General features: G+C 35.9%; 2 protein-coding genes across 2 annotated transcripts; both read left to right on the top strand.

The window, feature by feature from the left end:
- The first annotated feature begins 1,731 nt into the window (after positions 1-1,731).
- Positions 1,732-3,071, top strand: LOC105164677 (abscisic acid receptor PYL2). The gene has a single exon (XM_011083390.3). It carries the CDS (start codon positions 2,140-2,142, stop codon positions 2,701-2,703), a length of 564 nt encoding a protein of 187 aa, XP_011081692.1. The 5' UTR covers positions 1,732-2,139; the 3' UTR covers positions 2,704-3,071.
- Positions 3,072-5,956: 2,885 nt separating this feature from the next.
- LOC105164678 (homeobox protein ATH1) lies at positions 5,957-10,160 on the top strand. The gene is made up of 6 exons (XM_020694493.2): positions 5,957-6,568; positions 6,770-6,864; positions 7,599-8,917; positions 9,002-9,354; positions 9,501-9,561; positions 9,691-10,160. The coding sequence occupies exons 3-6, from the start codon at positions 7,814-7,816 to the stop codon at positions 9,862-9,864; spliced, it is 1,692 nt and encodes a 563-aa protein (XP_020550152.1). The 5' UTR covers positions 5,957-6,568; positions 6,770-6,864; positions 7,599-7,813; the 3' UTR covers positions 9,865-10,160.
- The last annotated feature ends 220 nt before the right edge of the window (positions 10,161-10,380 follow it).

The raw sequence follows: 10,380 nt of genomic DNA, 5'->3' as shown, positions 1-10,380 counted from the left end.
ATTTTAGTGATGGAGGGGGTGGGGGTGAGATATTTCAGTGATGATAGCTGCCGCTGCCGCTGCCGCTGCCTGTGCCTTTGGCTTTGCCTCTGCTCTATGCGACTGCCACTGCCACTGCCACTGCCATCACATAACAACCCCCTCTTTAATCCACCCTCAACTTGTGTGTGTCAGTGAGTGCGTGAATCCTTCCCCCCATTTACTCACTTTTTCTATCATCATCATCATCATCTTCATTTAATTCATTACTGCTTCAACACTCCAAACACGTCTGCTCTCCTCTTTTTATTTCTTCTCTTCCCATTTTGCAACCTAATTCTTTCTCTATGTTAACTCAATTGATTATAAAAATATCAAATCTTTCATTACTCACAATGATAATATTAAATATTTATGTCCAACCAACAAAGACAATCAAATTAATTTGATTCCGAAATCACGAAACAGGACTTTATTGACACTTACTACTGCCCCTTTTTCTCTATTTTCAGTAATTTATGTTTTATTAGTTTGGGGGTTACTTGGGGTGTTGTGTGTGTATGGTGGTCAAAGCATGAAAGAAAGAGAGAGAGAGAAATCAGAAAAGGCAGTGTTTGAATTGATTAATTGTTGTGCATATATTATATATGATGAAGATGAAGAAGCGGTCGTCATCTGACATGCATATGTATTATTGAGTAGTTAAAAAACAGAGTATACTGAAAACAAGGGCATCATTCAAGATTCAAACCCCCCCCCCCCCCACTCATTTACAGTTGGAATTACTAATTAATACTAATAATAACCAATAAACACACACTTGTGACTTCTCACTGCCTCCCTCTCCATCACTGCAAAGTTGTGAGTTTAGATGAGGCAGTTTGTTGAGAGTGTCCTCATGAATCATGAATCATGAATCTACCCCCTCCCCTTTTCAACCATATGATTAAATGCAAGTCCGATTATTCCTTAATAACAAGAATCGAAGCAACCAACTTCTAATTAAAAAAGGAAAAATGACTAGTCTCAATCTCCAACTTGCAAATTATAATCATAAACTAATATTACATACTGCGCCTCTTTATATTTATTAAACCCAAAGCTCATACATCCATCATTCATTCTATTCTAGCTTCTTCCATTGCGCCCCCCACCCCCTCCTATATATACACTAATTAACAATAATAATACTATATATATATATATATATATATTTCAACGCTCAATTAATTAATAATATTGTTTAATTAATTTACATTAAATGAAAAAGGCGATGATTGCCCTTAATCCAATTAATTAAGCTTCATAAATCACTTGTCTTTTTCCGCAAATTAGAATTACCCAACCAATCAAAATTCAATTCCATGCATGCATATCCTCTATATATGCCATTATTATTTATTCATATATATATATATATATTTATGCATAGACACCCCCTTTCCTAATCTACTTAGATGCTCCCATTTTCAGTCTCTTTTTATTTCTTTTAACTAATCCCTTTCTTGGAAATACATTGACAAATACTGAATTCAATTATATATGCAAACCTCCAACCCCAATTCCCACTCCTAAATTTAATTATATAATAAGTATAATAAATTTATTATATAATTTAAAGAAAAGATTAAAATATATATTGATTTGATTGGATGAAATAATTTGAGAAGGAGATTTTTCAATATAATATTCATTCTTACAGTTGTCCACTCCTTTTTATTCATTACTCAAGTGTTGTTTTCTCTCATAAAAGTATCAAAAGTATAGTATTCCTTTCACCACCTCCACCCTCATTGTACCAAATTCCAAGAACTCCATCTACACACACACACATATATATATATATATATAATCCTCCAAATCCACCATTTTTTCCTCCTTATTTTCACCATCAATCCTCTCTCTCTTCTCGAATCAACACTAACAAAACCTAATTTCCTCCAATTTATTTTCCCTTTTCTTCCCCTCCTCAACAACTCCATATATATATACATGTATATGTATATGTATAGCACCTCCATACCCTCTGCTACTTGATCTCTTTCTTCTTGAACCTTTATTTCAAGCCTTTCTCTCCATTTCAAATCATTTCTCTACTTCTTTTCAAGAAATCCACACTAATCATTTGTTCTTGACCATTTTTCTTGCTTTCTTGAATCAATGGATGACAAAACTCAAATCCCTCAGGGCCTAACTCCGGAGGAATACGCGCGGCTGGAGCACGTCATCCGCACCTACCACACCTTCGACGCATTGCCCAACACATGCACGTCCCTCATCACCCAGCGAATCGACGCCCCGGCGGAGGCCGTGTGGCCCCTCGTGCGGCGGTTTGACGACCCCCAGCGCTACAAGCACTTCATCAAGAGCTGTAGGCTCATCGGCGACGGCGGCGTCGGCAGCATACGCGAGGTCACTGTGGTCTCCGGCCTCCCCGCGTCCACCTCTACGGAGCGGCTAGAGATTCTGGACGACGAAAAGCATATACTCAGCTTCCGAGTGGTTGGGGGCGAGCATAGGTTGAACAATTACCGGTCGGTGACTTCAGTTAATGAATTCAAGAAAGACGGGAAAGTTTATACGATTGTTTTGGAATCGTATATCGTAGATATACCGGAGGGGAACACGGGGGAGGATACGAAGATGTTTACGGATACGGTGGTGAAGCTGAATCTTCAGAAGCTTGGGGTGGTGGCAATCGCATCTATGCATGGCCACAATTGAATTTCTTTGGTGATATCTGGGCCGGTTTTTCAACGATGATGATGCAGACCAGGTAAGAATAATAATGGTGGCGGCGGCGGCGCCGTGGCGATGGCGGTGGTTTTTTCTTTTTCTTTTTTTTTTTCTCTTTCCTCTAAAATCAAATTAAAAAAAAATAGTATGTTTTGATTATTTGAATATTTGTTAATTAGTGGGTGGGGAATTAAAAGGGTTTGTTTAATTAATTGTGATGATGCAATTAAGTTGGGTAATAATTAGTGATATTTTTGTATCGTATAGTATAGTATGGGAAATTTTAGTCTAGATTGACTTGGTGGAACATGAATTAATTAAATGGGAACGGCAAATGTATTACACTTATTGTGGGAGCAGTGTACTGTTTAAAAAAAGTAATTAATTATATGATTGGTACATTATTTAAAAAAATAATCAATCACCTAACAACCGTGATACATATTTAATGTGTAATTGATGATTTTACGAAATTGGATGTGGACAAACAAAGTATAGTTGTTAATTGGAAGAGTTGTTGGAATTTTGGGACTGTCTTTTTTTAATGCGGTTTGGTTTCCTATTGGCATTGATTATGTAATCTGATTTTGGATAAATGAAAGTCCTGAATTGGTTCTCTATTGATATTTTTTTGTACATAATTAATTAAACGGAAGTGGAGATTGAAGAATTGAAAATTGCATCATCAATTTTTCATTCTTCTTATAATGAAAGGTGTTTATGAGGGTTTGTTTCTTGAAGCCTCACGACAGAAACTAAAGCTCATTTTGCAGGCCCAAAGCCCAAATCAAATTTTCTCTTCAAGAACCAACTCCATTTTTATTTACTCTGGAATTTGGCATATTTAACACACTTTTTTATTACCTTAAAATAATTATGTGGTTCTTAAACAGTGATATCAAATTTCAAAAGAATATTTTTGTCAATTTATCAAAAAAAAAATTGAATGAAAACATAACATAATGGGCTTATTGTCACATAGAGGTTAAAAGGCGAAGAGGTATTTGTAATTGTTTTTAAATAATAAGATATTTGTCATTATATCAAATTTCAAAAATATGTGGATTTAATTTCCCCTAAGATATATCACTTTTCATTTTTCTTCTTTTATTATTGGGTAATCTATATCTATATTAATGTAAAAACGAAAGAAAGATCCACTATACCTACAAACAAATTATAGTTAGTGACATCGTCGTACCAATTTTTAAACATGACAATTATGGTTCTTAATTAGATAATTCTAAATTATATGTTGGTTTTTATATTTTATTCTTATTTATAATATTTTAAATAATAAAATTTTATTTCTTATATGCAAGAAAGGATACCGTACCATGACACTCACGACTAGTTAATACTATATTAAAATGAAGGGATTATTACACTCCTCTCTCCTGAGGTTTTGTGTACTTACACGTAGATCCTATGTACTTTGAAAAATTACATTTAGCATTCCTAAAGTTTGCTTTCGCCTGACAAATAAATCTCTCCATTAATCAAAATTCACCAAATTTGTTAATATTAATAAAAAAAAATCTATATTTACCCCAGTTGACTTATTACTAATTTATAGTAGGTCAAAAATAAATTTTTTTGTGATCAAATTATCCTCATTATTTTCACGTGTTAAGGCATATGAGGAGGTTTATCTTTACTGTTATAAGAGTAGTTTGGTCAAAAAAAATTATTTAATTTTCAATAAGTCAATCAAGACTAGATATCAATTTTTATTCTTTTTTTTTTGTTAATATCAGTAAATTCAATGAATTTTGACTAATGGGGAACTCATTTGTTAGATGGAAACAAACTTTAAGGATGTTAGATGTAATTTTTCAAACTACAAGGGGTCTACGTATAATTACACCAAACTTCAAGGGAGGCAAATGTAATTATCCTTAAAAAGAAAGACCTTTCATACTCGCAAATGGTGGTTAATGATACTACTACACTAATTTTTTGTGAAGTTAAAAATACCCTTAAACTAAATTAACTTAATCAAATTTAAAATTTTGCATAATTGATAAATTATTTTTTTTTCAATGTAATGTATTAATTATATATTTTACTCTTATGTAATATATTTTAAAATATGAAAAATTATTTATGATACACACGCATAAATAACATGCCACAGCAATTTATGACACCATTTTTTTTGTTATGATGGTAAAACCTTAAGGAATTCCCAAATGTGATGTTTATATTTTTTTAAGTAATATATTGAAAAAAGTTTTTCATTCACAAAAAGTAATTTATGGTCACACGAAACATTTATTTTTTTGTTAGACCAATAATACCTTATAAGGGTTTTTTTTCTTACTTACTATATATATTTTCTAGAATATAATATTTTATATTTATAGTATATTTTTAAAATATAAAATATTATGTAGGAATTGGCGAAATTTCATATTATTGGTTGGTGCAGAGATGAAGTGAGTTGAGTATGAAGTATGAAGAGAGAGAGAGAGAGAGAGAGAGAGGCAGATGCATTATGCATATTGAGAGCAACTGAGATCTTTTCCTCTATTACTCTCTCTACTTCATTTTCAACTCTGCACTCTGAAATGCATAGCCCTCAAAACCGTACAAAGAAAGTAGATCATAGGCGCATTGTAATTTCATGCACGCATATAAATTCCTCAGAGATCTCCTCATCAGATCCTCCAATATTGCTTGCATCATCATTGCATACTACTACTACTATTCTTTTTGGGCATTCTCTCTCTCTCTCTCTCTCCAATGACTGAAAGTCTGAAAGTACACTGCTGGTGCAACAGTGCGGTGACCCCTTTTTTCTCTATCTACTTGCCTTAACCCTTTAGTTGTTTGATTCAGGTAACAAAAGCATGTTGTTTCCTTGCCCCCTTTACTCTTCTTTCTCATCACATTACATTTACTGTCTCAATATAGTTAAAAAAGTTGAGGCCTTTTTTCCCTATGAAATGGTGCCAAGAAAATCCTGCCATGCACAGGAGTTTGAACAGAGAAAATCCAGATATTTCGTTTGTGATTATCATTTGCAGGATGGGAAGATGTAGATAATGAGAGGTGTGATACAAGGTGGACAAGAGTTTATTTTTTATTTACTTATTTTTGTGTGTGTCTGTGAGAGAGAGAAGAGAGAGAGACTGAGATAGAGAGAGAAATGGGCCCTCAAAAGGCTGCCAGAGAAATAAGTGAAACTGCAGCATCAAAGAGTAATGCTCAATGCTCTTTCTTTCACTCCTGTTTGAGTGTTTCCTTTCTCTCTATCTCTATACATGCATATATATATATATATATATATACATACATGTATGTGTAATCCCTTGTTTAAAAACTCTTGAGTGTGGCTAATAGCGTTTCTGTCTTTTTATTAAATGGGTCCATTTATTCATTTCATCCCCCTACCTCCCTACCTCTCTGCAGAAAGACCCATTTTTCCTGCTTTTTAACAGTCCCTTTCTTGCTTTTGATGGGCTTCTGTGCATAATGCGTGTCCTTTAAATTCTATGGCCCTTTGTGTTTTCAGTGTTGAAAATGAAAAACCCTTTGGTTATTAAGTCTCAGTGTTAAAAAGAAGAGTCTTTTAAGAAAGAGAGGAGATTGTGTTGTAGAGATCATGATTCTTGATGTGGTCTGAATCTCTGAATTCTCCAGTTTCTTGGGGTCTGCATTCTTGGAGGAAATCCCACTTCTCTGTAAATTCAAAATAAAAAGCCCATTTTTATGCATTTGGCCCTTTATTCTTTTTCATGTCGTTTTTCAGAATGCTGGTGGGGTTAAGTACTTGCTGCTGGTTTTGCATGAGACCCTTCTTCCTTGCTAGCTTTTCCACTACCACTACCTTATTCTTTATAGTAAAAAGGTAAAGAAAACAGCTTACTTCAACAGTCTTTTGGCTTTTGATTAGTACACTGTTTAGGAAGAAAGGGTAACCAATGATTTCCTACATATAGTTCTGATCAATATAGAATCACAGCTCTCTTCCTTTTGGTTGTTTTTGGGCAACCATCATTCCTTCCCAAAAGTAATTCTTTTAAACATTCATTTCTACAAACTGTTTCAGCTCTTGCATTCTTCACTCCGTGGCTTGAATGGGAAACTGCACATCACCAGAGTTTATCTGTTCATTGCAAATATTTCTTCCCCAAGGATAATAAGGTTTGTCTTCATAAACTTTCTTGGCTAACAGTTGTGGGCATACTTATTTTTGCAAAGCATTTAAAGTGGATGAGATTATTATACGGACCTAGAAGATGATGAGATTTGAAGCTGTAAATACGAATGTTGCTTCTCAAGCTTCTTTGGATCTCTGATGAATGTGATTTTCTCATTTTAATAGTGTAAAAAAACTTGCCTTTCTCATTTTCCATGCTGCCTAAAAACTACTTTCTTTCATGCCCACAAACATTCATGCGGTACACTTGGGTCAAGCGTACAAAAACGTTCTCAGAGTATGTTTTGTCCAAGTTGTCTTCCTCTCTTCCCAAGACAAAGATTATGAAGTAGACAATTGTATTTCTTCATTTTCCTTTTGTTCTTCCTGCTTGCTTTACATAAGTCCTGAATATAATAGTATATTTACTGAGACGCCGCCCAGCTTTAGTTGTTCATGCAATATGAATATGAAGATATAAATGTGCGTTTGAGGTAACTTGCTTTCAAGTTCTAGTGAGTGATCACTCGGTTTTACCTTTACCTTTTGGAGAACTATTCAACTATTCATATAGGTGAAACTTTGGACCTTTTCTCCATCTTATTTCGAGTTTGTTCGTCACCTTTGAGCTAAAAGGAAATGAAGAAAATCTGAGAATTATGTGATTCTTTTTATATGCTACTACGTGTATGGATAGTTCAACCGAACTCTATTACTATTTACAATCTAATGGCTCCAGGGACGCATTGTGAAGCTCGATTTCTTATTCTGTAAATTGGGAATTCTTGAACTCTGATGAAAAGCTTGCGTCCAGATGATTGATGGGAAAGCTAAACAGGAAAAATACATCCTTAAGTAAACATGGCTGAGCTAGATCCCTCAGAATGATTTAGAAGCTTCACATTTTCAGGTTCCGGTTCCTACTCAGTTTTGGTGGAAAGTGATTGTACCGATATGCAAACAGAGGCAGGATCACATTCTGTTGTTACAGACGGCAACTCATTTTCCCTAAATCATTATGATTCAGTTGACGGGCATAGTCAAGATCATGTCAACCCTGGATTTCTTGCTCCTTCGAGTCTTGGAGAAGCTCTGATCAATTTCACTTGTGGGCAGATTCCAGATCGTGTTTCTGATGAGTTTTGGAGCATACAGCCAGGAAGGGATACTATCAGAGGTTTATCAACTGGGACACCATATCCCCAAGTTATGAGCAGTCAGGATATTGAGGGGAATTCCCTTCCTGCTGCAGCCAGCACCACCTTCCCAGCTTCAAGATACTCCACAACTGAGGATCATGAGAAGTTAACAACTTCCAGCCCTTTCCTGCATCCCTTTGAATGCCCAAGAACTGTTGTGACCTCTACGATCCAGAGCATGAATTACAGCTATGAGGATTTACCGTTTGGTACAAGCACTAGATATGACTTCAGCAAGTTTGTAACTCCTCCAGAACTCGTCGGGAGAGTTGTTGGAAGAACAGGAGTCCAACCAACTGGAAACTCCGTTCTGAATGAATGGATACTGACAGAAGAAGGGGACTTGAACTGTGACAATCTGGGCCCTACTCGTTTTAGCAATGAGTTATCTCTGAGTCTTTCCACATATCAACCTTCTGTGGTAAATGGAACTTCCATTCAGGAGCAATGCTCAGAGATGAGCTCTTCAGGTGTAACTAGCTATTCTTTGCACAAAAGACCCATAAGGCCTGAACATACATTTTGCAGTAGTAATACCCTCTCATTGAGCTCTAATTCTCAGAAGCCACTCCAACTTTCACCGGCATTATCGGGATCAAGATTTTTCCATGCAGTGCAAGAAATACTTGCTGAAGTTGCTTGCTATGCACTTGAAAACTTTGACCAGATGAGTTACCCCACCCCTTGCATTGATAATGGGGTAAACGCATCGTTTTCTTCAAGTTGCACTGCTGGAAGAGGCTGCTCAACTTTCTCCGATGGACTTGATGCGGGCTATAGGCTCGTCTTTCAGAACAACCTCTTCCCAGAACAGGAGGTTGAAACAAAGAAGAAACACCTGCTATCTTTATTGCAAGCGGTATCCACTCTTTGTTTCTTAGACTTTTTAATTCTTTTTCTTTAATTTAAGCTTATGCTAAATCTTGTTGTTTTCTTGTATTAGGTTGATGACCAGTACAACCAGTGCTTGGACGAAATCCATACAGTAATATCAGCATTTCATGCTGTAACCGAGTTGGATCCTTATCTACATGCTCGGTTTGCTCTCCCAACAATTTCTGTCATGTACAAAAACCTCAAGGAGAGAATTAGCAGTCACATTCTTGCAATGGGAGCACATCTTAGCGAGGGAGAAGCAAGAGAAGAGAACTCATGCGCGACATCTTTCATCCAGAAGCAGTGGGCTCTCCAGCAGCTAAGAAAGAGAGATCACCAATTATGGAGGCCTCAAAGAGGACTGCCTGAAAGATCCGTCTCCGTTTTGAGGACATGGATGTTTCAGAATTTCCTTCACCCGTAAACTCTTTTACTTCCTTACTTTCTGATAATACATTTTCCTTAGAGATCTCTAGCTCATCCCTATATTTACAGGTATATTTTCATCTTTGTGCAGTTTTCATGTGTAATATCACCATATTGATGATGAATATTACGAATTTCAGGTATCCCAAAGATGCAGAGAAGCACTTGCTTGCCTTGAAAAGTGGTTTGACAAGGAGCCAGGTAAATAAAACACCTATATTAGGATGTTATGTTTTTCAGACTTCACCTTAAGCAGACATTTCACCAGCACTTTTTCATAGAATCTGGCTTGTATTTCTTTTACTACCTCAAAACTGTCTTTGTAACCAGGTGTCAAATTGGTTTATAAATGCCCGTGTTCGTCTATGGAAACCAATGATAGAGGAAATGTACACAGAGATGAACAGAAGAAAAGCTCGTAGAAACGATGAAGAAATGGTTGGCATCCATAGAAATCAAATGTGCTTTGAGAACAGAAGAGTTACTATGAATTCAAATGGGTAAAGAAGGTATACATAATACCGCAAATGCATTGAACTGTTTTCGTGATATCGATATGTATTCAGTAGAAGAAAGTAGTCTATTTTGGAGGAAATCCATGCAACTGTATATTGGTTCATAGTAGTTGAAATTTTTTCTACTGATATGATCTTGAATATGTGGCCATGCCGAATTATCCTTTGTTCAAACTTGGGATCCAAAGATTGAGCCACGAAAAATTCAATTCGACCGTTGTGGATATGAAGAAACCACTTGCTTTTGGCAGCTGGATATGGTTGATTATCAGAGTTTGTGGCTAACACTGTATGAAAGTGAGTGTAAGAGAGGAACTTCTTTGCATAATTGCTTTGCTTTCCTATACCCCAACGGCATTCCCACTTGACAGATAACTCGAATCTTTCTGGGATCTGATCCCAAATACAATCAATAGGCACTCAACAACTTGTTCTACTTTCTTAGGTCAACTCTCTTGAGTGGAAATTGTTGCATCTCCAGAGGCACAAGTAATAAGAAAAAGAG

The sequence above is a fragment of the Sesamum indicum genome, linkage group LG6 (assembly GCF_026168435.1).
Source record: "Sesamum indicum cultivar Baizhima isolate 11 linkage group LG6, ASM2616843v1, whole genome shotgun sequence".
Classification (NCBI taxonomy): Eukaryota; Viridiplantae; Streptophyta; class Magnoliopsida; order Lamiales; family Pedaliaceae; genus Sesamum; species Sesamum indicum.
This window is presented reverse-complemented; position numbering and strand designations above follow the sequence as displayed.

Excerpts from the sequence above, each read along its gene's own strand:
- LOC105164677 (XM_011083390.3), top strand. The coding sequence starts at position 2,140 with ATGGATGACAAAACTCAAATCCCTCAGGGCCTAACTCCGGAGGAATAC.
- LOC105164678 (XM_020694493.2), top strand. The coding sequence starts at position 7,814 with ATGCAAACAGAGGCAGGATCACATTCTGTTGTTACAGACGGCAACTCA. Across the intron at positions 8,918-9,001 it reads TGCTATCTTTATTGCAAGCG|GTTGATGACCAGTACAACCA; the intron begins GTATCCACTCTT and ends TTCTTGTATTAG. Across the intron at positions 9,562-9,690 it reads GTGGTTTGACAAGGAGCCAG|GTGTCAAATTGGTTTATAAA; the intron begins GTAAATAAAACA and ends CTTTGTAACCAG.